The following is a 26,660-nucleotide window of genomic DNA, read 5'->3' on the forward strand; positions in this document are numbered from 1 at the left end:
TTAGATGTCCCATGCAGTTAGAAACACTCAGCCAATCAGGACACAACATGTACACCACACGGGGTGATCATGTGCTTACCATACCGGACATCTGGACTCGCACACAGTGGGCCACACTAGCTCTCCCAGATGGTCGAGAGTCAGCTGTGTCCCCCCTTAGCAGATGGCTGTACTTGTTGTTTATGACTATGATGCTTTTCAAAGAATGTCGAAGTGTTTTATTGTACCCACAAAATGTATATAAGTATCCCATCCACCAAGATCATAATCAGGCCCATACTTTGTGAAGCCTATGTAAATTCTTTATATCTGGAAATCTGTACCCTTTAGGTGATTGTAAACCTGTGATTGGAGATGTCCTCATTTTTCTGTACATTTTGTTCCTACTTTTGGAGGTATTTAATCTTATACATTTTGCTGTTCTCACCACACTGTTTTTAGAAATACAGAAAATCTTGGTTGTGCAATTAAATTTCAGTGCTGGAGGAGTTGGATTTCTTCAGTCAAAGTTTTTGTTCCAGGATGTTCTCTTCCTTCTATATTCAATGATGCCTTGATATCATAGTCATTCAGAACAATGGATTTTTTTTAATGTCCTCTAATTTTATACAGACAACTTTGCTTCTCTATAGTTTAGATTAAAGAAACTATGGGCCATATATACTAGTTAGTGATTATAAAAAACTGGTCGCAATTTGCAACCAATATTTTTCCAACCAGTAAGGAACTTATTAATCAACCTACGTAGAAATAGGTTGGTTCCTAAAATTTTGATTCAGAGTGGATTGCAATTCAACCTACCTCATGAATAGTGATGAAGTATAGTAATGAAGTAGGTTGCAAATTGTGACTCCTATTGATGACCAACACAGTGATGGTGGCCCACTAGACTACCAGATCAGACCGCCAAGTATTTTATTGCCCTTCAAAAAAGTTAAAAAAATTATTAGGACAGCTATTTTGTTTAAAGGAAACTATTACATTTTTTAAAGTTATCTTTTTTCTTTTACATTTGTTTGAGAGTTGGCAGTAGTCCTCAGAACTGGGGGACCTGGGAACCCCTTCGCCTTTGCAAATGACGTACCACCCCAACTCAGGAGCTGGGAATTCGTCAAGGTTCTGTGACCAGATCGCCTTCGCAAAACATTGACATATCTCCTACTGAATAGCTATTTGGAAAGGACGTCTATAACATGTCCCTTCCAAACAGTGATTTGGAATGGAGTCCCAAACCAGTTTTAGGTGTTTGCAAGAATGTATTGACTGCTAAAATGCCATTAGTAAATGGCAAAAAAATATTTTGCAGGCTCAAAGATCAAATCACACTGTTTGTGATGGGAAAAATGTTTAGTGCATCTGGCCTTAGGTTTTCTACCAGAATCTATGAATGCTCTAACAATATTTAGGGAGGATTTTTCTTGGGATTCATTTCCTCTACTGGGCAAAATATTATCTTGCACCCTCTGAAAAATAGCCTATTGTTTGCCTCACAACTTTAAAGTGTGATAGTTATGTCTTAGCTTTTCCAACCCAGCTTGCATATCTCAATATCTTATATTTTTGTTTGCTTATAGAAATACGATCGGTATAAGAAGTAAGCATTTCCCGGCCATCTGATGGTGGAGCTACATAGGATGTCAGTAAACCACAAGAGCAAGTGTTCAAATCTCTCTAGAGATGTTTCTGAAATGGGGTATGTTAAGTAGCATCTTAAACTGTGCCACTACAGATAGACATGTTTGTTGCATTTTGTTAATTTTTAACCAAAGCTTCGTGCAAAACGTTATTCTGTCTGTTCTTTGAAATGTCGGTGTCTTGGAAGTACAAGACAGTGTTCAGTGGGAGAAATCTCATCAACGGCCTCCATCCTTGTCTATTTTTTCATGTTTACCCACAAAACCATTTGGTCACTACCTGTGAGCCTTGATAATGTGGGCACAATACTTAGTAGATTATGTTTTATTCTTACAGGCAACCCCTGAGAAGCAAAGCACTCCAAGAAAATGTGTGTGATTTTGAGCAAAACCCTTTATTTCTTGGATCCTGATGCGTATTTGTGTAAATATGAGTGTTAAAAAAAAAAGTACAATGTACTGTCTAATACTTTCCCGTCTTCATGTTCCTTCCACATCGCAACCATTCTCCTTTAGTGTTACTTCAGTTGGTGGCAAAACATGCTATACTGGTCTTTGTTCAGCACCTAGGTCCATATGTACGAAGCATCTTCCCATAGAGATCGAATGGATAAAACCCTTTGATACATTTGGACCCTAGTGCTCTGAGATTCCCTTGCAATAAAATGTTCTCAATAAAGCTAAATTGTAGTATACCTATTTGGAAGCTATTTTTGTCATGCCATGACAACATACCGTCAAATGCAAATACAAATATGTATTTCCAATTTCAAATGTACTCAATAAGCTAAAAACTATACAAAAGTCATATCATACTCTGATAAAAATAACGAACAAAGATAAAAAAAAAAATAACAATTCCAGGTAAATATATGAGCATTTGTGTCCATTTATTAATAGAAAAATAAGTGTGAGAGTCCCTGACCCTTGTAAACTCACTGTTGTTTCTTGGGATGTTTTTAAGAAACAATCTACGTTGTTGCCAGGTAATAAATGTAGTGTGGGGCCTCAAAGGCACAAGCAAAGCTGACTTTAAAGACAGAGGGGGCAAAGAAAGATGAGGGGAGTTTATTCAGCAAGGGGCAGGAGAGATTCATGAGTAACATAAACACTGGGTTTGGGAGAAGGACCTTCTCCCCTTCACTTTAAAGTAAAGCTGTTTCGTTGAGTGGAAAGGAGGATTTCATTTAAGGCCCTCTGCATTATCCACAGGGCCCTTCACAGAGCCGGACCAACCTTTTTCCTTGATCGGTTTTCCTGGTATTCTCCTTGTAGGAACCAGAGATCGAGCTCGGTGCATATGATCACTGTCCCAAGAATAAGCAAATCACAGTGGGGTGGAAGAATGCTCGTGCACCGCGGGGGGAAACTATGGGACTCCTTGCCTTTAGCCCTATGCACGCAACCCATCTAGCAGCTGTTTAGGAAAGAGTTAAAAGACCTGGCTTTTTTCTCAATAGGTCATCAGCTATGTTTGAGATAGGCCTTCAGGTGGCTTGTCTCCTGGGTTTTTGATCCGTACAGTGCTAAGACACCTTCGGGTATTGCGCGGTCTAGAAAACTAATTCATTCATCTGGTTTTAGATAACACTTCTAGGGATTGTCAGTCAGCTCTATGGTGTGTCCTGTGTCTATGTGTAAGAGGCCTCTAGTGGTCCTCAGCAGACCCCTTAGAGGTATTACGTAACCTGGTGGGTGTGACTGGGTGTGCTTAATAATGTTTGTGACACAGCACATTCAGTTAATGGTTGCATGCTGAAGAATAAAGATGTGCAACCAGAGCTCTGTGTGTGGCGTGGTCTGTTACACGCTCCCCCGCTGGGAAAGACACTATAACTGGTGATGAGGATGGGATACGTGCCCCAAAGAAATGAGACTGCTCTCCCTGAGAGTTTGCATTGTCCAGTATTAGAAATGGGGGTCTATAGTTGGCAGTTGCGTGCACCCTGTTGAAGTAGGGACCCTTCCTTCTAGTCAGAGTGAGGAGGTTACAAACCTACAAAAACCCCTGTTCACCCCCTGGGTAGCTTGGCACGTACAGTCAGGCCAATCTCAGAGGCAAAGAGTAATGCAGTTGTACTTAAAAGTGCAGTAACATAATTAAAACACTACAAAACACCAGTTTAGAAAAATAACCAATCTTTATTTAAGTAAAACAAAACAAAAATGACAAAAATACAACATACATTAGCAAAGATATCACTTTTAAAAGATTTAAAATAGTTCAGTCATAGAAAACTATGCATGCATCACTTTTATTACAAAGTAACTGGGATGCATCAAATTCAAAGATGAAAACAGGTGCAGGGGAGGTGAGGCACCAGAAAAGCAAAGCAATGCTTCAGTTCCTTACTCACAGGGAAGGTAAATGCGTTTGCTCCTTACTGCCAGGGAAGGTGATGTATTGGTTCCTTCCTGCAGCGCAGAGAAGGCAGTGTGTCGGTTCCTTATTCTCAGGGGAATTGATGCATCGATTTCCAGACAAACGGCCTTGGTTCCATACTGCTATTTGTTGCACAGGTGCGATGCATCGAAATTCTGGATGCGCTTGGTTGATGCTGCTGCGGCGAAAGAGGTCCTGAATTGATCTCCCAGCTGCATGGTAGGTGATATGTCGATTTCTTCAGCGGCACAACAGGGCCTGCGTCAGAGTTGGTTCCTGTGGACTCGTAAAAAATGATTCAAGCAATATAATTTGCACAATCGCAATAAAAAGAGGGTAGAATAATGTCAGAGGGCAAGGAACCAACAACATATTTGTACAATTATGACTTGTTTTATAAACACAACAGACTTATTATATACATTGTTTAAACTTACAATAGAACAGATATTTGTGCACTGTGTCCCAAAGTGAAAAATGGAACCTAATCGTATGTGACAGGGTGTATATTTATATACAAGGTTTCCATAAATCTTAAAAGGCGACCATTCTTGTATAATTTCTTGGTAAACAGCAACTGTATATAATAATACGCGCTGTGCAATGGTTCGCTCTTTCAGCTTGTCGACGGCGTTTCGACCCTCTATCAGTACGGGGTCTCCTCAGGACTAGTGATGTAGGGACATCTGGATTGCTTAATGCGCAGCCTTGTGAACTAGTGATGTGCCACAAGTGAGAAGTGAAAGGGTATTACTCACAAGAGGACCCGTCCGGGTACTCAGTGTGAGGAAAGGCTGGAGGTCAGGGGTACGGTTTGGCCGACCGGCTCTTTACATCAACTCGCTATAGCCATAGCTGGACCCGAAGGTATCAGAGCGCTTTACATGAGCACCAGTTATGTTGCAGACGTGCACATTAATTTTTGTACACACAGGCAGATTAAGGCATTTGCCCAGAATCACAGGATGTTGAGCGTCCCTGCCGAGATTCGAACCTGGTACCCCAGCTTCGAGGTCGACCTCTCTAGCCGTTAGGCAACATCCTCTACCCATTCTCTTTGGGCTGTAGGGCAGGCGCTGTGTCGATTATTCTGCCGCACCGCAGCAATATGTTGGTTTTTCAACCGCGCAGCAAGACAGCGTTGAGAAAAATAGATGCTGAAGGTCGATGCATGGGTTTTCTTCTCTTCTTGCAGCAGAAGCCACCTTAAAGGGGCCCAGAACTAGAATTTCAAAAAGAACTATTGATGGACAGAATGCAGAACAATGTCATACATTCACCCCAGTACAGAGATCTGGGCCTAAATCCATCGTTTTTTTTGCTCACCATACCATTCTAGTTTGGACCCAGCCACATGCAAATCAGTCTTGACCCTGTGCCCAATGGGAACAGTCCAGCCTGAACTGCCAGGCCAGGTCCTCCCTGGACTGGAAACAAGCATCCTAGCACCGGTTTCGGGGTTTCACCCCTCTTCAGCAAGGATAGCTTATTTCCAGTGGCATGGAGAGCACGGGCCCCACGTCTGAGCATACCCATCCCACTTGGGGTGACAAATGCAAAAAGAACTAATTAAAAAAGAACTATTGATGGACAGAATGCAGAACAATGTCATTCATTCACCCCAGTACAGAGATCTGGGCCTAAATCCATAGTTTTTATCCTCACCGTGCCATTCCAGTTTGGACCCAGCCATATGCAAATCAGTCTTGACCCTGCGCCTAATGGGAACAGTCCAGCCCGAACTGCCAGGCCAGGTCCTCCCTGGACTGGAAACAGGTTTGCTGTAACCCAGAACTAGAATTGGCACCACTTAGTACACCAGAACTCCCAGGAGATTAATTTCACGGCTTCAGGTGAAGTCGTTGATGGCCCTGAGACTTTTTAACAGGAGGCAAGCACACACAAGCCCTTGGAGAACCTTGGAAAAGAGGATGATAAAAACAAAGTCCAGTCCTTTCACTCTCCAAGACAGAACAGCAAGGAGTAGGCCAGCAAAACACAGCAACAAGCAAAGTTGAAGTTCCCCTCCTACAGCTTCCCCAGCTCTTCTTTTTGGCAGAATCTCCTCTTATTCCAGAAGTGGTCTGAAGTTATGTTGTCACTGCTCCAGTACCTATACCTGTCTCTGCCTTTGAAGTAGGCAAACTTCAAAGGAAAGTATTTGTAGTGCACAAGAGCCTGCCTTTTCCTGACCTGGCTAGAGACACATTGGTGAGCGTGGGGGGGGGGGGGGGGGGTGGAGACAGCTTTGTGTGAGGACAGGCACAGCCTTATTCAGGTGTCAGTGACAACTCCTCCCACCACTCCAGCTCAGTAAGACCCATCAGGATCTGGTAATGAGCCATAAGGATATGCAGGGCACACCTCATCTCCCTTTGTTTGACTGTCAAGAGTGAATGCACAAACAGCCCAACTGTCAATCTAAACCAGATGGGGATTCCATAGGCAGGCAGAGGCACAGAATGATAAAGCAGGAACATGCCCAGTTTCTAAAAGTGGAATTTTCAAACAAGCAATTTTAAAAGCAACTTCACTAAAAGATGTATTTTTAGATTTTGAGTTTAGGGATCCCACACTCCAAATCTCTATCTCTTACCAATTGGAAATTATACTTGTAAGAGATTACAAGGCAGCTCCAATGACAACCTATGGGAGAGATAGCCCTTGCAATAGTGAAAAAATGAAATTAGCAGTATTTCAAAATCAGGACATATAAAACACACCAGTACATGTCCTACCTTTCACATGCACTGCACCTTGCCCGTGGAGCTACCTTGGTTCTAGCTTAGGGGGCCTTACATGTAGTAAATGGGATGGTTTGGGCCTGGCAAGTAGGTACACTTGCCAGGTCGACATGGCAGTTTAAAACTGCACACACAGACACTGCAGTGGCAGGTCTGAGACATTGTTGCAAGGTTACTCGTGTGGGTGGGACAATCAGTGCTGCAGGCCCACTAGTAGCATTTGATCTACAGGTCCTAAGCACATGCAGTGCATGTTACTGTGGACTTATCTGTAAATCAAATATGCCAATCATGGATAACCAATCACAATCATAATTTACACAGGGAGCTCTTGCACTTTAGCACTGATCAGCAGTGGTAAAGTGTGCAGAGTTCTAAAACCAGCAAAAACTAAATGTAGCACACAGTCAGAAAATGGGAGGTCAGAAGCAAAAAAGACAGGGCAATAACAGACCAAAGATGCCAGGTCTAACTTCCAGCAAACTACATGTGCGTGTCAAGCCTGCCTCAAGAAGTGGTCTACAGTTGACATATGTGGAGTCAAAGCATAATCTACTGATAAAGCCTAAAGAATTTATTCTGCGCCACAGTATAACACAGAGCCAGCACCAATACAAAGCAGAAATATTAAAAACAGTGACAACCAGATAAGAAGAAATGCTAAAGGCAGCAACAGCCATGTATAATTTATAAAGTCGAGAGTGGTGAGGAGCACATGCAGGAAGCATAATCATAACTTACCGTGAAGAAGGAAGATGGCACCCATCTACCTCAGCTAGGACACGATGACCCAAGCACCATTGAGCAGGCTGATGCTTGCAGGGGTACCAACGGGCCCACCAACGGTGAAGTTCAAATGCTGTCTGAACAGCATATACTCTCAAAAACAGTAGAAAACAGCACAAAATACAATGCAGCTTTGTTTCTGAAACCACCGCCTCTTTTAAATACTACCAAATGCAGAATATTGGTGCCAGATGGACTGCCTAGATCAAAACATCCAATGACTTCATAGATGCTGTAGAAGAAGCAGATTACAAAAAGATCATCAAATATCTAAAGAGCCTTGCATGTGATGGAGTAAAAAAAGTGATAAAGAAGAAATCAAAAGCTGATGGAGTATCATACTGTCAAATCAAGAAGACTTTGGAGGCCAAGTTCAATCCAATGCTGAATGTCGACTATGAAAGGTACACTTTCAACCAAACGAGACAGCAACCTGGTGAGACAGTGGACGAGTTTTTTGAGAGACATGCTTATAAAGCACTGCAAGTTCAATTAATTCAATAATGAAGAAGCAATGAGTCTTAGAGTTATTGATGGTTGCCTCTCCATTTCATTCTATCGATGTATGCGGAGAGAAACGCTCAGTTAGAGAAAGTGCTCATGGCTGCGAGAGTGGAGGAACATGCTGATCGACAAGCTGCTGACATGGAAGCTAAAATAGTCCAAAATTATTCAGTGTTAAGAATGGAAAGTAAGCAGAAACACAAGGCAGAGCCCCACCGAGTGATGTTTCCGAAGAAAAAGAAATTATGTTTCCAATGTGGATTCTCCTTTCCACATGAAGGTAAATGTCCTGCCAGCGGACAAATAGGCAAAGGCTGCGGGAAGGAAAACCATTTCATAATATTTTGCAAACCGAAAGACAAACTAAATTTGTCAAGAAGAGCTGAGATGATGTACACTAGAAAGTTCCAGAAGCACTCTACAGACTCCCATGAGGCCAAACGGCAACATCGACTAAGGAAAGTGGAAACAAAACAAAGTTGATTGTTTGCAAATTCACCTTTCAACAGTTCAGTGATGCCATCATCGAGTGACAATGAGGAAAATAGATGCGCGATGGTGATGTCAGACAGAGAACAACGTGCACATGTAGTATTGGCTGCTTGCAAGGAAAATCACAAATCTGAAAAGAATCACCATATAAAGCATAAATGTTAATTGGGACATTGTCCTAAAATCACACTCATGGTGAACGGTTCCCGTTTGACTTTCATTATAGACAGTGGTGCATTGATTAACATCATGCTGGCAGAAAAGTGCAAAGAACTGTCTCTGATACCACGTCTCGCACAGTCAAGAGCAAAGGTGTAGACCTGGGCAGCTACTACACCCTTGCAGAGCAAATGTTCCTTTGTGGCGGCCATGCAACACAAAAAAACAACAGTGCAAGCACCAATTTATGTCCTCCAAGGTTCTTCAGCGGTGCATGCTTATTAAGTTTCAATACTGCTGCTGGTATGTGATGGATCTCTATTAATTACAACTTTAATACTGATTCCGAGGTGTTGAGTCAATTCCTGACATTGTTACATGGACTTGGAAAACTTAAGACAATGAAGGTACAGCTTCACATTACTGAAGATATTCGCCCCATTGTACAGCAACACTGCATAATTGCTTTTCACTTGCAGGAAACCATTGAGAAAGAACTAGAAACACTATTAAAGCATGACATCATTGAGCCCTCTACTGGCCTGACACCGTGGGTTTCACCCATTGTGGTGGTACCAAAAAAGGACAGTGGAGGTTCAATCTGCATTTGTGTTGAAATGCAACAGGCCAACAAAGCAATCGTAGGAGAAAGACATCCAGGTCCACATATTGTGGACATGATCACACAACTGAATGGTGCCAAAGTTTTCTCCTGCCTACATCTGACCAAAGGTTAGCATCAACTTGAACTGGAAGAAAACTGTAGGTACATAACCCCTTTTTCAATGCGTCTTGGTTTGTTCAGACATTAAAGACTCAGGACCTGCTTTAGATCTAGGCGAACGGGTGACTGCTTTACAACGGTGATGGATATCCTGTTCACCAAAATATAAATTCCATAGGATATAATTGGATTTATATTTCGGCTGATAGGATATCTGTCACCGTTATAACAGAGTAACCCATCCACCAAGATCAAATCAGACCCTCAGTTTTGGTGTGTCGTCAGCTCCAGAAATCTCTCAAGATGTCATTTGTTAAATAATTCAGCCTGTCACACATGCTTTTAACTACAGTGATGATATACTGATGTTTGGGGCTACACGAAAGGAACATGACAAAGCACTCACAAAAGTATGCCGTCTGCTTGCTGATGCAAGTCTCACACTAAATGCAGGGAAGTGTGAATTTCACAAAAACAGACTTTCATTTTCTGGGCAAATTTTTTCTGAAAAACTGAGGAATCCTGACTCCGAAAAGGTACAAGCATTGTCGTCTACTTGCCCTCTAGAAGATGTAACCATGCTGCAATCCTTCCTGGGTACATGTGTGATTTGCCACTGTGAGTGCCCCTCTAAGAGAACTAACAAAGCGAGATGTTCCGTTTGAATGGTCTTCCGAATGTGACCAAAGTTTCAAGAAAATAAAACACAAAATTTAAAATGCAACTGAAATGGCTTACTTTGATCCGAATTAGCATTCTGAGATTGTGGTGGATGCAAGCCCAGGGGGGCTGGGAGCGATTCTTGCCCAACACAGTAGGCAACCTAATGCTCAGAGACGTATTGTGACCTATGATAGCTAGAGTCTATCTCAGACTGAATGTGCTTATTGTTAACTGGAGAAAGAAAACGTAGTTGTAGTGTGAGTGTGTGAATACTTCCATGTGCTTTCTGTGCAGAAAGCATTTCACCCTCATCATGGATCATCAGGCGTTGCTCACCATTTTCGGAAATCTGAAATCCAAGATGCCCCTCACATTGAGAGGTGGGGGTTGCGTCTGCAGGAGTATGATTACACTATCGTGCACAAACCAGGAAAAGATAAAAACCACATAGACTACTTTTCACAAGTGCTGCTACAGCTTCATAGTACAACCTCCAAAGCAGCTGATGCCTACATCAATTTACTAGTAAAGTCAAGTGTGCCTGCAGCTCTTTCTATTGAACAGGTTCTGACAGCTGCTAATACTGACAAAGACAGGCTTAAGCTCAAGGAAATCATTACAACACAATAATGTTGAGTACCAGAAGTTCAAGAATGTTCAGGAAGAACTTTCTGTTGCACATGATGGTGTCATACTAAGAAGGGCAAGATTAGTTAATCCAGAAAGCCTGAGGCATCAAGTTATTGAACTTGCATGCGAAGGACATTGTGGCATTGCTGCAACTAGATGATCCCTTAGGGATTGAGTTTGGTAACAGCATCGTGACAAACACCTCTACTTTGTCAAAAGTGCACAGGAGAGTAATCGCAAAGCTGACTCACTCGGGGTTCATTTGAATTAAATATTCATTCGAGAATATTCTCCTGTGCAGTTTTGGCAGTATGTGGTGCCGTCATGAACATAGTATAGACTGGTGACATATACGTCACTGATCACAGGTCTTACATTTTTGCATGTGAGGACCCTCCCATGAGTGATATAACAATAGAAAGGCGCAGCTCAAAATATACCATATTCAGACATCATTCTCCATAGTGAGCACAGTGAAGACAATACTCTGATTTGGATCACTTCACTGCAATTAAGGACTTCTACCAAAGGGTTTCTGAATCTTAGAGCCTTGATGACGTTATGAGGATACTCCCCCCAAACGACGAAACACATGTTGGCTAAAGTACAAAGGAGAACCCAAGAAAAGGCCACAAGTATCGAGAAATAAACCCACAAATCAAGAAAAGTAGTCTTCTCTGTTTCTTAAATGTATGATGTACTTAATTTGTTTGATACATTTTGCGTGTGCCTCATGATGCTAATTATGACTTTGTTAATCGCTTGAACATCAAACATCAGAAAATTGCACCTCTCTGGCCACAAGCAAATGCGTTGTAAAACGATTTATGAGGACTTTGAAAAGGGTAGTTCAGCGTACTGCTCTGGAAGGCAACAGCATCAATTCTGTTTTACGCCCAGCCCTTTGTGTCTAACCTTCCACTCATTCCACAACAAGAGAAAGTCCTGCCACCTTCTTGTTTGAGAGAGACACCGAAACAAAGATACCACAATGGACCAATAGCCATTCATTAGACCGCAACGATATTTGTGTAACTAACACATCTCGCAAATACAAAGTGAAAGCTTTCGCCAATAAGCTCCGATACGCTCGAGCCGTGCTTTCGATGAGGGAAACAGAGTTCTTGTCAAGGAAAATGGGACACACAAGACAGACACTCCGGTTGACTCTGAACTGCTAAGAGTTGTGGTGAGCAAAGGACATATAGTACCTGCTCAACGACCTGGAAAATCCATAATCAGAGACTCGTCACACTTTACACCTTTACCTTGATGCTCATCATCTCCAGACCTTCTCATTTTTCGTTTGCCCACTACAGCATGCAGGATAGGACAGTGGATCAGTCCATTACAACCAATGGCTAACTTCACTGTGAATGACGGGATATTGCTCTTTCACAAGGAGCACATCCACATGCAAAGTAGTTACTGGTGTGCCAGAAGCTGCTTTGCAATATGTGCTTTTTAAGTAAGTCTGGGCGATGATCTCTGCTCTGCTCGCGGTGTTTGCAGAGATTTCCGTACTCCGCATTGCGCGTAGCTTGCGGAGTTCCGAAAAACTGCGCGGAGCGAAGTTTTTTCCCTTGTTTTCATCAACGTCAAGTTGGCGAGCGTGAGTAAATTCCACCTCCTAGGAAGATTTTTCCTCGTTCGTGATCGTCAACATCAGGTTGAAGTGCAGGGAAAATCAACTTCCCGGCAAGATTTCTCAGCGCAGGCTGTCAGATTTCTCATTGCGAGTGGTCGCGTATGCTCGCAACCGCTCACGTTCAGAAACTGTCCGCTCCCATTGAGAAAGTTGCTGCTCAAGTAAAAATCTACTTGAGCGGCAGAAAGGAAGCAGAGCCTGCTTGCGCTGTGCATGGTGCTGTTCGCGATGATTGCACAGTGAAGACAAGCACAAGGCACAGAAAATCACCGCAAACAGCATTTATCCAACGTACTCTGCCGCTTTCGGCACTCCGCATAGCGCGGTAGAGGTTTTTTTTGCACTTCGTGGAGTTCAGCGAGGAGAACTCTGCAAACTCCGCCCAGGCTTATTTTTGAGACAAAAAATAATTTTTCGCTTTTAGGCAATTTTTTGGTATGTATAGTGCCTGGGTCGACGAAGTTCCCCCTACAATAAAGTTTTACTAATGCAGTGACAAATCAAGCACTGGCGACGCCAAAAATGTTGGCAGCGATGTCTAGGTCTATTGGCTTCACATCCAACAGTGAAATGGCAGATCATTAGGCATCGGTGGGAGACTTTCCAACCTTAGACCTAGCCCTGAGTTGGCAGAATCCGGATGGTAGGATCAAATGCCGGCCATGTAACTTCCCCTGAGAATTGATCGAACACATAGTATATGCTTGTCCTATCCTCCTGACAGCCACACATACTGACTTAAACCAATTTTCCTAGGAAGAGGAATTAGAACATGAAGAAGAGCAGTAATTGAGTCACTGCTAGCCACCAACCTCAGGCTAACCTCCTGCCTTGCCAAATCCCAGGTGTGTGTAGCAAAGAGGTTAAAAAACCAAACAATAGAGCTCAAGAATTCTTCCAGAAAATCTGAGAACAAGACCACCGCCTCTTTAGCTTGAACTTTGACTCTACGTTACACGTGGTGTTTCTCAGTACCCAACTCCCAGCGGCAAGAGCTTACGAACTCACCCCACACAAGTAGTCCTATGGGCTTCACCCTCACATGTACTATCATAATAGCACTTGTATTTTTTGTTCTATTTTAAACAGTGCACTTAGCTGAACTTCTGTGCATACATTTTTAACTTGCTTCTTTTTAAAACCCCTTTTTATAACTCACGGGGCCTCATGAGCTGCTTTTCCACGCATTGTGTACCTCTTCTAAAGTTCCTTTTGTATGCAATGTTTTTAATAGCTGTGCATGTATTTAATAAAATAAAAAATAAACCAATGCGTGTTTTGCTTTTGTAAGGTATTTTTGTTCTCATCTTTTACCGCCAGCGGATTCCACCAGATTCATTACAAGACAAACACACAGTTGTACATACTGTACACATTGTTATGCAGCCTCTACCTCAAATGCGCCAGGTGCGTGTGTACCTCTTTTCACGGATACCTTGAGCACCGCCTGAATCCAGACCGCCTCTCTTCCCTATATGTAATCTCTCTACGGTCACTCACTCTTAACAGTTTGGTGACGAGGAGGGCTAATGGAGTCCGGGAGCGCGAGAGAGACCTCGCGCGCGCAATTTCATTTTTCACCAACTCAATTGATAAAAACATACTGCGTCGAAGCAAGAATGGACTGTGCTGGGAGGTGGAGGGATGGGGAGGTGTGAGGAGAGTTGGGGGAGGGAGAGGGTCAGGGAGGGAGGTTGCGCCAGACGTCTCCCAGCGAGGTGAGGACAGGTCTCCGGGCTGCACTCTTCACTTGTGGAATATTAATGGGAGAGGACGAGTTGCTGAAGGGTTGGTACCTGATGCGGGGATGACGGGCAGTCTGGCTCGCCGCGGATACCTCCGCTGACTGCGCAGAGCCTGCTCCCGCTGCCGCTCTCCTGGCTCCAGAGAAGGACAGTCAGCGGCTGAAACAAATCGACAACTGCTTTCATCAAATTGGATGTTTTTTTCTTCTACTCCCTTTTGTCCAATTTATTTATCAATTCCGTCCTGCTGTTGTTGATGCCTGGAGGAACCGACAGCGGACTGCTCCCTGCGCTGCTGTCTCCCCGCATCTGGAGGCAGCGCCGTGCAAGTCTCCCGAGGAGCTGCAAGGCGACGCCGCTGCCGCGCTCTCTTCCTTCTTGAAGACCGGCGCGCGCAGGGCATTTATCGATCTTCAATTTGTGTGGACGGGCCGTGGGGAGTCTGCGGGGCGAGTGCTGCACTTGAAGCCCCTGGCAGGGCGGGAGGTTTGCGCCGCACGCCGCAGGAAAACTCACGGGTTGCAGAATCGCCTCTCGCTTTCATCTGGCTGGGCATGTTTTTGGAGAAGGTTATGGAAGCTCTGTTGTTAACACCAGCGGAATTAGGATACACAATACCAGAGAGAAGATGTTGGCCACGCAGGCAAGAAATGTGAGGTACGCTGAACATAACATTAAGAAGGCAGAGTGGTGTTGTGAGCTACCCTTAGAGCTGTATTTAAAAGGGAATTTAGATAGGGTACGCATGAAAAAAGGGGTTGGGAACTAAGAGATGGGATGTGTACTATAGGGTTGGAAGTAGAAATACCTTAAACCCCCTACTGTGAGGAAATGTCATCACCTTCATCAGTTTAACATCAGTGGCCAGGTTTCATTCATATAATGAGCCTAAAAACAATTCACCCCAGTGGGGTTGTCACTCCCTACATCGAGTCTGTGCGAGAAAAAGGAGAAATACACCCAACTTGATTGTTTATTAAGTACGTCCAGATTCAGTGTATGAGAAGGTATACGACTCTCAGAGTTCCAGGAGAGACATCATTCTATTGTCTCATCTATCTATCTATCTATCTATCTATCTATCTATCTATCTAGATAGCCCTTGCCCCCATGGGTAGTTGGCTACAGCATGTAGGATGTGTGGTTGGAAGGCAAGTACATCAAACTGACTGCTGGGAGGTGAGGCTATAGTCACTGTTAATCTTTGTACTTCCCTCGTAGTTTTGTTGCTCTCTCTGTTGTATCCATCTGCTACGATCCACTCTTATCCATGTCTTTTCCTTCCTGGTGTCACTCTTCCTGTCAGACTTGTGGGCTGATTTAGAGGCAGACAGACCTTCATTATGTCAACAGCGGATACTACTCTGTCTACGCCGCTTACATAAACCTTCGAAGGCCCTACAGAGTAACAGCTGTCGGAGGTTCATCTATGTGTCCTCCCACGTGATTTAGAGTGGGCAAACACATGGTCAGCATATACTGCCCGTCATCTCAGTTAAAACCAGCTAGTAGTCATTTCATCCAGCGTATCGCACTGAGTGCTACTGGCACCGATTCCGGTGCCCCTGTTGGTGAACCCATATTTCTTCCTTGATTATATGTATAGCAATGTTCAGTGACCAAGTTGCTATTTAGGACGTGTAAGATACGATGCGCTAAGATAGCTTACTGCCTTGAATTCGGAATGGACGAGTAAATAAACATGACCATTTCTGACTTAATCTTTTGCTTCTTGCCCTGAAGAAGTACAGTGGTCTGGATGAAACACGTTGGCTGTTATCTGTTGCACTTACTTTTTATATATGAGCCTTGGAAAAAATATAAAAAATAAAAAAGATTTATATGCATCTTGTAAATCACATTGGACTTTCTGTTCATTTCTCATGAAAATGATAACAGTGTTGTATGGTGCACCTTTTGCTGTATCTAAATCTGTATAGTCCTCTGGTTGGGCTGCACCTTGGCAGCAGGTGCTAAAATTGAGTGCACATTTCAGGGATATTGGGTTTTCTGATAATTTGGGGATAACAGGCTAGGTGCATTTGTGCTTGAGATTCTGTTGTCATGCCTACTTTTTGATAAAACCTGCTAGTACTTGGCAGTAAAAACTGCAAAATGCCCCGCTTGCCTTGGTAGAAAACCCCCGTGGCTAGCGTGGCATTGTATTTTGCTTATTTTCCAAAACAAAGTCCAACTTTCGTTTTTTGATTAGTAAAATAAACTAAACATTTTAAAGTTTGCCATGCGGCTCCATCCTGTTGACGGAGCTGTCCGTAAAACTCACAAATCATTGACAGGAACTGCCATGACAGAGGTTCCTGCCAATGCTAGCGGTGTCTGCTAGGCCGGCCGACATGTCTGAGGACTCGGTCAGGGCGACGGAGAACTTTACTCGTGGCTCTGACACAGTACACCCAACCGCCAAACTCTAAATCAGGCCATTACCTTTAATCGCATCACTTTTCATGGTGTTACTCTTGTCCAGGTCTTATTGTGTGCCTCACTCTACTGTCACATGTGTGAATGCATCACCCATTTCTTACATCACTTTTTCACTGACACTCTATTCATAGTCATCCATTACATCATGACAGTTTTCACTGTGGCACTTACTTTACCCTGTAACTGTTTCCATTGCACCCCCTGCGGCCATGTCACCCTTTGCCCTGCAATACTGTTTTTTTAGAGCACTCATTCGTTTTCGCAGGTTAGCCTCCAAACACTGCATTACTTTCAGGCATCATTTGTCAGTTTTGATACATTCCAAATTCACAGAGGATGTTGGATGTACAGAATATTGGGTAGGAAAAATATCATCCTACTATAATATCGTGCACAAAATTTTGAAGACCAAAATCTCAATGAGGTACATGTATATAGGCAAGTTTATGTTTACTATAATCAGGGCCACTGGAATTATGCCGCAAGGGAAGGCTAAATTATGTGGCAGGCTTTTAATAATTTATGTGGTAAGAAAAAGCAAATTATGCGATGTAAGGTGGCACATTTTCTAACAGCATTAATTCATTATTTTGTCAAGTTTACATTTGTTAACATTGTCTGGGTATTGATAGGACCACATTAGTACCAGTTTGATAGCCAAATACAGCAATAAGCTGCAAAATGCTGACCAGTCCATTTTTGCAAAGGACCTTCACTGTGCAGCAGCACATGTTGCTGCATTTTTAGTAACTTTTAAACTGTTTGAGCTAGAAACAATTTCTGTTCTTGAAATTCTGTAGAATATACAGCAGATGATGGATTATGTGGCAAATGCAACAAATCCATAAGTATGCGAAAAACGCCACAGCCACACAATTGCATAATTCCATTGGCCCTGACTTTAATTAACTCTACTTATATGTGCCATGATGACACTTATATCATCAAGGTACTTTGATGTGGACTTAAAAATAGTACATTTATAAATAACTAAGTGCACCTGCCTCCTTGATATATTGGTCCTTGATCAATTTCCAATGATATTTTGGTAGGGCGCAGGCCATTGGACTTTAGTTGTCAGTCACTCGCTTTCATGGCTGCTGACAGGTACCTCTACCCAAAAGTGCGGACATGGAACTTGCTACTTAAGATGGTCGCTGCCTTATAGTAACAACACGGTTAAAACCTCAATGGTCTGGAAAGCGCAGTAAGGCATATGAGTAGAGTGGTTACCACGTTGGCCATTTGTAGTTGTGCCTGTCCTTAAATACTTTTCTCAGTCACCTTTCTATTTTGGTGCAATTCAACCAACTTTTCATAGTAAAAACAACAAAGCAATGAAACAAATATCACATTTTTAGTAGATCTCCCCACTGCTACAATAGGGAATGGAAACCTGTTTGGGTACCTTTGAGCCAAGATGAGCGGAGTGGGCTGGTGCACAATGCATGGGAGCAGGTCTGTGTGTGGCACAGTGCTAGGGCTAGTGACAGGAGTGACAAATAGTTCTACCAAGTGAGCAATCACAGCAAGCCAATGAGTGTATGTTTTTAATATCCATGTTTATGTATGTATATCTCTTCACAAAGATCAGGAAATGTCACGGGACTCCATTGTTTCCATTCCCCAAACCCTCATTCACCAGTTCAGGGGTGTCATGACATGGACCAAATACCTTCTCGCCTCATGCATTTGATGAGACAGTGACATTGTCTGGAAGCGGCCTGTACTGAAACCCATATTTTTCTTTATTCTGTTTCTCTGCAGCATTGCAAGGCCTTCCTCCTTCTGAGGAGCACCGATTTTACTCCTATGCGTTTGTTTTGTTTTTTAAATCTCTGGAAATCTTTTCTCATATGAGCGACAAATACCACCCCAGAGACTCTGGAACTTAAAGCAGTGTTTTTTTGCCCTCCCTGTCTGCAACTCTTTCCTATGACAGCCTTTACTGTCCAGTTCTGGATACCGTTGTCCTGCATGCTCAATGCAGCCAACGGGGAAGACGTAAGCCGGGCATACGTGGTTTAAGGGCGTGAGAAGCAAAACTATGTCCTCCTTTGGGAAACTAACTGAGTACTTCAGTCTCCGGAAGTCAAGAGAGGAGTTCCGCTCAGGGCGGAGTGTCGGCAGGAGAAGTGGTAGCTACTGCTGTACAATTACTGAATCCAGGTAACTAGTATCTTTTTATGGGACGTCCAGTCTCTTCTTGATTTTATTCTTCTCTGTTCTCTACCTAGAGCATAAGTTGAGTTGTCTTAATACTTTTATATTGGTGGGAAAAAATATAAACAAGTAACTTGGAAGCCAAAGACTTCTCTACAACGATAAAGAAGACTTCCACTTTCTGGCTTCTTTTTTAATTTCTTTTATTTTTTACCTAGGAACATCTAAGAAGGATCTAGTTGACACACTAATAGTACTTGAGATGTTGGCCAACTCTTGGTAGTCGCAGCAGTGTTTATTGTTAATGGTTATGTTAGCATGGTGGATAAAAGGACAACAAAGATGAAGTTTGGCAAAGGTGATATCTGCCAGATAGGGTTAGTTTTTGTTTAAGGCCATTAGTGCAAAATGGATTCTTCTCAACTAGAATATCAATATACCCAGAGAAGGCTGTGCCATTGACCCTTAAGTGCTCTTTAGAGTAAGGGAGCCAGGAACATGGGAAAGGGAACCGTCGAGACAACTCTTGTGTAACAGGAATACAAAGTAAGTGCATGCCACGGGTACAGGGTAGACAGAGACAACTGTACTTTAACTTTAGGCTGGAAAACTTCAGACACACCAGCAGAGGGATGTTGCTTATAAGAATGCGACCAACAGCACACAACAGGCCCATCCCTTTTCCCAACGAGAAGGAACACAAGTACACAGGGTGGTGTGTTTCCATTAAAATGGAGATCAGAAACAGTACACCCCCAGATGAGGAGCATAGACACTCAAACACCGCACGGCACGAGCCAACTAGGCCATTCAAAAGGCCTTAATCCGTACTCCTATGCAATAACAGTGTCATAACTAATGGGGGATTATACTGCTGAATGTCGAGGATATCAATATCGTGATAGAGGAATATTGTAGATAAAATATCGAAGACCAAATTATTGAAAGGTAAGTTCATATAGCAGAAGTATGGATTTACTCTTTTTAACTCTGCATGCATATACCTTAAAAAAATGTTTAAAAAAATAAATATATATATATATATATATATAGTCAAGGTACATATGTGTGGAGGTAGGTATTGGAAATCTCTACTCACCTTTTAATATTTTAGCCTCAATATTTGTATACTATGATGTTCTGGCTTCAATGTTCAGGGGGCACAGCTCAGGAGTGGATGCATTGTTTTACAGAGTTTTCAATGGCTCACTCAAGAGGGCCTAGTAGGTAGAAGGTAACATAGCATTAAGCAATCGCTAGCATGCCTGGACAGTTATACATTCATTTGAGCTAGTCTTCTTGTTCACCGCTAGGGAACGCTAATGAAATATCAGTTCGGCATGTTGCCTTCTATTGATTTTGTGTCACATTGCTCTCAAATGTGCTCCTCTCGTAATTGTCATACTGGCGATTATCAGAAAGAGGCTGTTTTGCATGGCTTGTGCGTATTTCCTGTTCTTTTACCTGCACTTACAAAATGGCTTCGTGATAGAATGAACCTCTTGGAAATTAGACTGTGTGGACAAGCTTTGATTTCGTGTCGTAAAGGAGATAATCCACAATTCACTACTAGATTTTTAATTAAATGACTGACGCCGGGAAATCATCACCCACAATGAACAGAATGCAATTATACAAACATCTTTTTATGTAAATTGTTTTTATCAGTATTTTTACTATTGTAGTTCGATTCAATACATTCTATGATTAACGTTTTGTCTTTCTGCAAGTCATAGGGCCAGTGTTGTATTGAGTGAAGCTCTGATGAGAAGGTTTTTAAATATGACATTGCATTGCCTGTTTTTATATTTTTTGTATTGGTTTTAATTGGCTCTACAAATAAACTATTCAGTTATTCATTCATTCACCAGATTTAAAACCCCCAATGAGAATATTTCACATTGCATGTTTTGCAGTTTTTGCAATGTTACATATTCACAGAGTCTAATAACACATCTTTATAAAATCTTCTTCCTGCCCTTGGGTAGAGTGGTACATCGTAGAATTAACCTTAAGGCTCCACAGTAGTTATATGCGAGTTAGTGAGCACAGTCCCCACCGCGTGCTGCCCGGCTCCTCCCTGTCTTTGGGGGTATACAAAGCAATGAGATTCGGCACACAGTTCTGTAATATTCGAGTAAGAAATTCTGAAAAAAGGAACACAAAACAAACAGTTCAACCGATGGGCTCTAGGTGGGCTAGCCTCCAGCACAGCCTACAGGTGGGGTTCAGGTGACCAGGGCAGAGGGAGCTCCCCTGTGTCAGTGCAAACCAGGGCTCACTCACGACAAATGTACCAGGTAGCAGCATGACCAAGGTGCACCCCATCACAGCTCCATGCAGCCAACACCAGTGGCACTCACTTCCCAAATCTTCTGCCATATTAACAAGCCTGCCCCTAGGCAGCTACCTTGGCCTCATCTCTGGACCCCGAGCTACCTGGAGGGTGAACAGTTGCGACCCTTAGCACCCCTGCCCAGTGGTGCGCTATTGGCCTTCTTCGCAACCGCTGGCCTCCTGTCCATGGAGTGCTTGGTACTCTGCCCAAGACCATTCCTTAACCGCTGCCTCCCACCTAGACACCACTGGGCCAGCCGCCAATTTCCACGTTATTGCAATCTGCCTCTCAGCCAGTATAAGTGCTAGATCTAGAAAACAACTCCGCACTTTCTTGGGCCTTGGACAGGGGAAGAACACCAACAGGCACATCTCCAAGGTGTATAGCACTGTGTGGCCAAGAGTCTCATTTAACGTCTGCACCACAGAGGCCCAAAACTCCAGTGTATGAGCAAATGACCGGGTCATGTGCCAGAAATCGGCCTCCGCCAGTACACAAAGTGGGAGGCGTCTAGCCACCTCGCCCTATATGTATATCGCAGTGATCTTCTTCAGGATGAGGTATGCCCGATGGATGTAATTAAAGTTGATGACTTTTAAATGAGTATTCTAGGAGACCCTCTGTGGGTAAGCCAGTGTCCTCGCCCAGTCCTGGTTTGAAACTACGCTTCCCAATACTCCCTCCCACTTAATTCAGAGGCCAACTACAGGCTTCTATACAATCCCATTGAGGGTGCCATCAAACCCTTTCACAAGGTAAGGTGTCTACCTGCTGACAGGAACATTAATAAATGTAAGACATCAGGCTTACGGGGTTTGTCTACCCCTGTATCCCAGTTTGCTGTGAAAGTCCGAGCTAAAGCCTCATATATAAGGAACTGTCCAAGGGGCAACCCATGCGCATTGATAAGGACGTGTGAGAGCTGCAGCGTGGAGGCCTCATAACAGTCACCTCCATAACCAGCCCCACTTCCGTTCAAGCCATCAGCTGTGCCACTGAGAAAAAAGTGGGAGGGTCACCGTGGAGGAGCCCCACCAGCTTGAGGGCAGGGATGTGCAGCGGACACCCAAGGGTCCACCAGACACAACGCCTCCAGCAGCAGAGCTTTGTGACCAGGAGAAAACCAACCCCTCCCCCTCCCAGGCAGCCTCCACAAAAGCCAAGCCAACAGCACTCCGTGGTTAGGTGCAGCCCCAAGCAGTCCCAGTTCGGCCAGGTTTGCACAGTTCAACCACTGTGTAATCCAATGCAGCTGGGCAGTCAGAAAATACAGGTCAAAAGCACCCCGGGCTCCCCTCATCTATAGGCCACTGGAGTGAGTCCAAGACACCCTGTGCTGCCCTCTATCCCATATAAGCTCCCGAAGCAATGAGTCCAGCTGTCAAAGACATGCGACAGGTACCCAGGTGAGGTGGTTAATGAAATAATAAAGGAACCAGGGTGACATGATTATCTAGGCTAACGCAATCCTTGCCATAATAGGGAGCAGTGAACCTCAAGGATCGACAATACGCCACACAGCCTAGCAAGGAGTGTAACAGCACCCCCAGATTGCCCTCCCACAAAACCTCCAGCTTATGATAAATTTGTATCCCCAAATAGCAGAAGGTGACTATAGTAATCCCGGAACCAAAGTCCCCAGCCTGCTGGAACCTGACAGCATGGGAAAGTTACATGTCTTCGCCAAGTTCACCTTAAGCACTGATACCTCCCAAACTCAAGCATTAACTGCAGCATGAAGGGAACATCTTGTTCCATGTCGGACACTTACAACAAAAAATCATCAGCATATTAGGATATCAGGTGCTCGGTTCTGACCACCTGAATGCCCCTCCCCCATACTCGTGTTCTGCACAATTCTGCAAATGGATCAATAGCAAAAGAAAACAAGTGCAGGGACAGGGGGCACCGCTTTCTACTACCCTGATGTATGTCATAGGAGCCTAACACAGTCCTGCCCGTCCAGACCCGGGCAGTGGGATTAGTATACAACAGGTACACTCACACCATCCTTGCGGCCCCCAGTCTTATCTTGATCATGACCACTTCCAAATAGGCCCAACCTACTGTGCCAAATGCCTCAAAGGCCCCCACTTGAAGTTCACATGGCTTAGGTTGGAAGATAAAAAGACCTTCACTGAGGAGTCATTGTGGCACACCTCAGTGAGGATAGCCCTCAAACCTTCCACCTATCCCAACTGGGTTCAGGTACGAAACCCCCAGTGGAGGACTTCCACTGCATGATTAAGGGAAGAAGATGACTAGACAAAGCACCAAAAGACCCCGCAGTTTGCGGATACTGCTCTAGACAACAACCCTCAAATATCACAGTCGACAGTAGTGATTTTATACCAAATGTTATGTTAGGCAATGTTTTATTCCTTGTTTGCACCACTCAGGTAAATGTTAATTGCAATAATAAAAATAAATAAAATGGCTGTACAATAACATGTTTTAAAAAGTCTTGCAGCTTCGAGTCTTTCTTGGATTAATGTGCAAAAAATACTATTGGCCATCCAGCCAACCAGCACCGCTGCATGCAGGGGATTCGCCCCACGGTGATACATACTCCTGCACTCCTTAGTAGTGAGGAGTATAATCTTAAGCAGACTGACTACTGCAACTCTCTATATTTGGGAGCACCACAATCAGTGCTATTGAAGCTGCAGAAGATCCAGCCCATAGCAGCTAAGCTGGTGTTAAATAGGCAGCGCAGGTCCTCAACAACGGCAGCAATAAAGGACCTTCATTGGCTGTCCATCAAGGAGAGAATTCAATTCAAATCTCTCTGCATTGTGTTCAAAGCAGTGCATGGTCTGGGTCCAATGTCCATGCAGGAGAAACTCACCTGGTACAACCCTGGGAGAAATCTTTGTTCTTCCAATGCAAGTCTGGTAACTACTGCCAGATTTAAGAAGACCAGGCTGAGCGGCAGAGCATTTGGAATAGCAGCCTCACGAATCTGGAACACTCTCCCCCTGCACATCAGACAGACTAAATTACTGCTCCCATTCAGAAAGAGCTTAAAGACATGGCTCTTCCCCAGGGATGAGTAATATGAGCTCTCCAAATCAGCGTACAGGATATCTGTTCTGCCTGGTGACAACTTGGCAAGTCGCAGTGCCAGGATACGTTCAGGGTGACAGTTTTGCGCTATACAAATTTACAATAGAATACAATACAATGAATACAGACAAGAGGTGCTTTTCGGCTTGCGTCCTATCTCCTACCATCAAAATGGAAGTGGTGATGGTGAACGGGTCTCTGAGTAGTGGAGTTCTCAACTTCCACTTGTCCACCTTGCTTGATATTGTCACCTCAAATCCATCCTTGAGGCAACGGCTGATGGTCCTTCGGACAGGTTACATCAACATGTCGCTGCCAATCACAGAGTAAAGTTGAGAAATGTCATGAGCCATCCGCTCATGCGAATCAGGGACAGAGACAACACTTTTACTTGTACAGCAAAATGTGACCATCCTGCTGAGTAACATAACTTTATTTTACCCTTTTCCATAGCAGCAGCTGCTTGCTGCTGGGGCACACCTTCATCCTTGTCATAGATGTGTACTGATCTCTGTGACGCAATTGGCTGAAGGCGGGAGCGGCTGCGTGCATTGCATCCATTAAAACCCCTAGCCTGGCAGTGTGTCACATGCTTGTGTCAAATGAGGAGCTAGCATGTTTTCAGTAAAAGCTGTTTAATCATATTGGACACCATTATAGTCGGTATTTTTTTGTTGGTCTAGTGAGGTGAAACATCCTGTGACGATTTTCGTTCTGTGCCACTTCAGTTTCATTTTCTTTCCTTCGTCACCTGAGGATTTCTTGATGCTGAAGACTATTTTGCGAACGCTACTTTCAATTTTGAAGCGCATTTTCAATGCGCATCGCTATGCTTTAAAGACTGTTCTATTATCAGTTTGCTTTCCCTCCACATAAGGAATTTATGAATAATCCAAATTTGCTCAGATGCCAGCTATTAATATTTAAAAAAATATATTTTTTTTTAACTTGCTTCCCTGAATACTCAGTGTCGTCACATTAAGTGGTCTAGGGATCACCAAGTTAACCACAGTCTGTGTCAAAGTATTAATTAGGTTGACTGAGGCCTTGTATAGTAGAAGAGCTAGCTAGACCAACCGAGACGGTAATAAATGATTGCTTGTCACAGGAACTTTCAATGCCTGCGCTACTGTTGGCTCGAAATGTAGCAGCCAGGGCTTTAAGTGGGCCGGGTCCTGCCGGAGCTCACCACAGGCAGTTTTAACAAGCATTTTCGTTTTTAAAACATAAATAAAGGGCATTGTCATTTACAATGCCAATAGCTTACACTCACGTAAATGCGACCTGGAAAAGGTGGCAACATCAGCATATGTGTGGGTTATTTCAGGTAGCATATTATCTGAACTATTAATGAGTCTCTAATAAAAGATGACAGCCCTCCAAGGGATTAGGACGCAATCCCTTTTTTCCAGCACATAATCATTACAAACAGTGAAACACAACTTTATACACAACAGGTCCAAGATGCAAGTTCTTGCACTGATTCAACTAAAGCACAACAGGGTGTGTTTTTAATTCTTACAGGAAAAAAAAGAAGGCCATGCGCGCTTTCACTTAAAAGAATAGCTGCAGTCTCCCACAGTACTCACCTCAAAGTGAAAGCGCACCTGGCACACTGCAAATACAAACAAGTGGCTGCCATTGTCCACATCAGTGTCAATAACAAAAATAGTGCTCACCCAGTAGATAAAGCAGACCGTGTAACCAGCCAAGTAAAAGGTCTGGTCCTTATAGGCTGTAACAAATGGAGACAAGGTGGTACCAAGGAGGGACTAACAAACTTCATAATGAATCAGAAGCCAGTATTTACGAAGGACAATGACACAAGGCAATTCAAAATATGAGTTCAGAGTGGGAGGGGCTTCCAGTGCATACTATGCTACAGCATGCCTCGCAGAGCGAACAGCGCATGCGCCCTGCCGCTAGGTTCGACCTGAAAAGCAGGCGCTGAGACGGGTCCCTATCAGGCTCTCCTTTTTTGCCCTCACCATCAGGGTGAAAAACAAATGTTAACTCTGCAGCATTACCACCCTTCACTGCCTTTTATTAAAACTTCAAAGAAACTCGTTACAGTTCTTTAATAGTCTCTTCATTTCAGAACTGAAGTGTTTTCAATATCATATACAACGAAGCTATAGTTGTTGCTTATTTATCTTATGCAACCAACAACCATTGACAAAGACAATAGTCCTGTCTTTTTGTAGTTTATAATGGTTCTTGTTGTAATAATGAGGCCGATTATGATGTTGGTTGGACAGACACGACGCGCCGTCAGTGTGGGTCCCACCGACATCTCTAACTGGCGTCTGACTGCTGCATTAGGATGTGGTTGGTCCTACCAGATTGGTCCAGGGATCGTCCGGCAGCTTCCGACAGGCTCAAGAAGCCCATCAGGCGGTCGGTACGATCGCATTCCACACAATGGAGGCAGTGCCTTTTCAAGCACTGCAGTGGGAATAACGATCCACCTTTCCACAAGCCATTTCACGTCGGTTCTTCTGACTTGAAAAGGCTGGTGTAAAGGCTTTTTTGGGACCCC

At 43.6% G+C, this 26,660-nt stretch overlaps 1 protein-coding gene across 2 annotated transcripts in view; it reads left to right on the forward strand.

Moving 5' to 3' along the window:
• The window catches only part of LOC146789809 (ankyrin repeat and fibronectin type-III domain-containing protein 1-like), a 2,714,698-nt gene that overhangs the window by 891,062 nt on the left and 1,796,976 nt on the right, over positions 1–26,660 (forward strand). The window contains exon 3 of one of the 2 annotated variants that reach the window (XM_085632159.1): positions 1,575–1,693. In XM_085632159.1, the coding sequence (XP_085488285.1) occupies positions 1,617–1,693 (77 nt within the window). In that variant the 5' untranslated portion in view covers positions 1,575–1,616. Of the gene's footprint in view, positions 1–1,574; positions 1,694–18,321; positions 18,724–26,660 lie in introns of those variants that run through there. The other variant, XM_085632158.1, reaches the window with a different exon arrangement.

Source organism: Triturus cristatus, chromosome 10 (assembly GCF_964204655.1).
Source record: "Triturus cristatus chromosome 10, aTriCri1.1, whole genome shotgun sequence".
Lineage (NCBI taxonomy): Eukaryota > Metazoa > Chordata > Amphibia > Caudata > Salamandridae > Triturus > Triturus cristatus.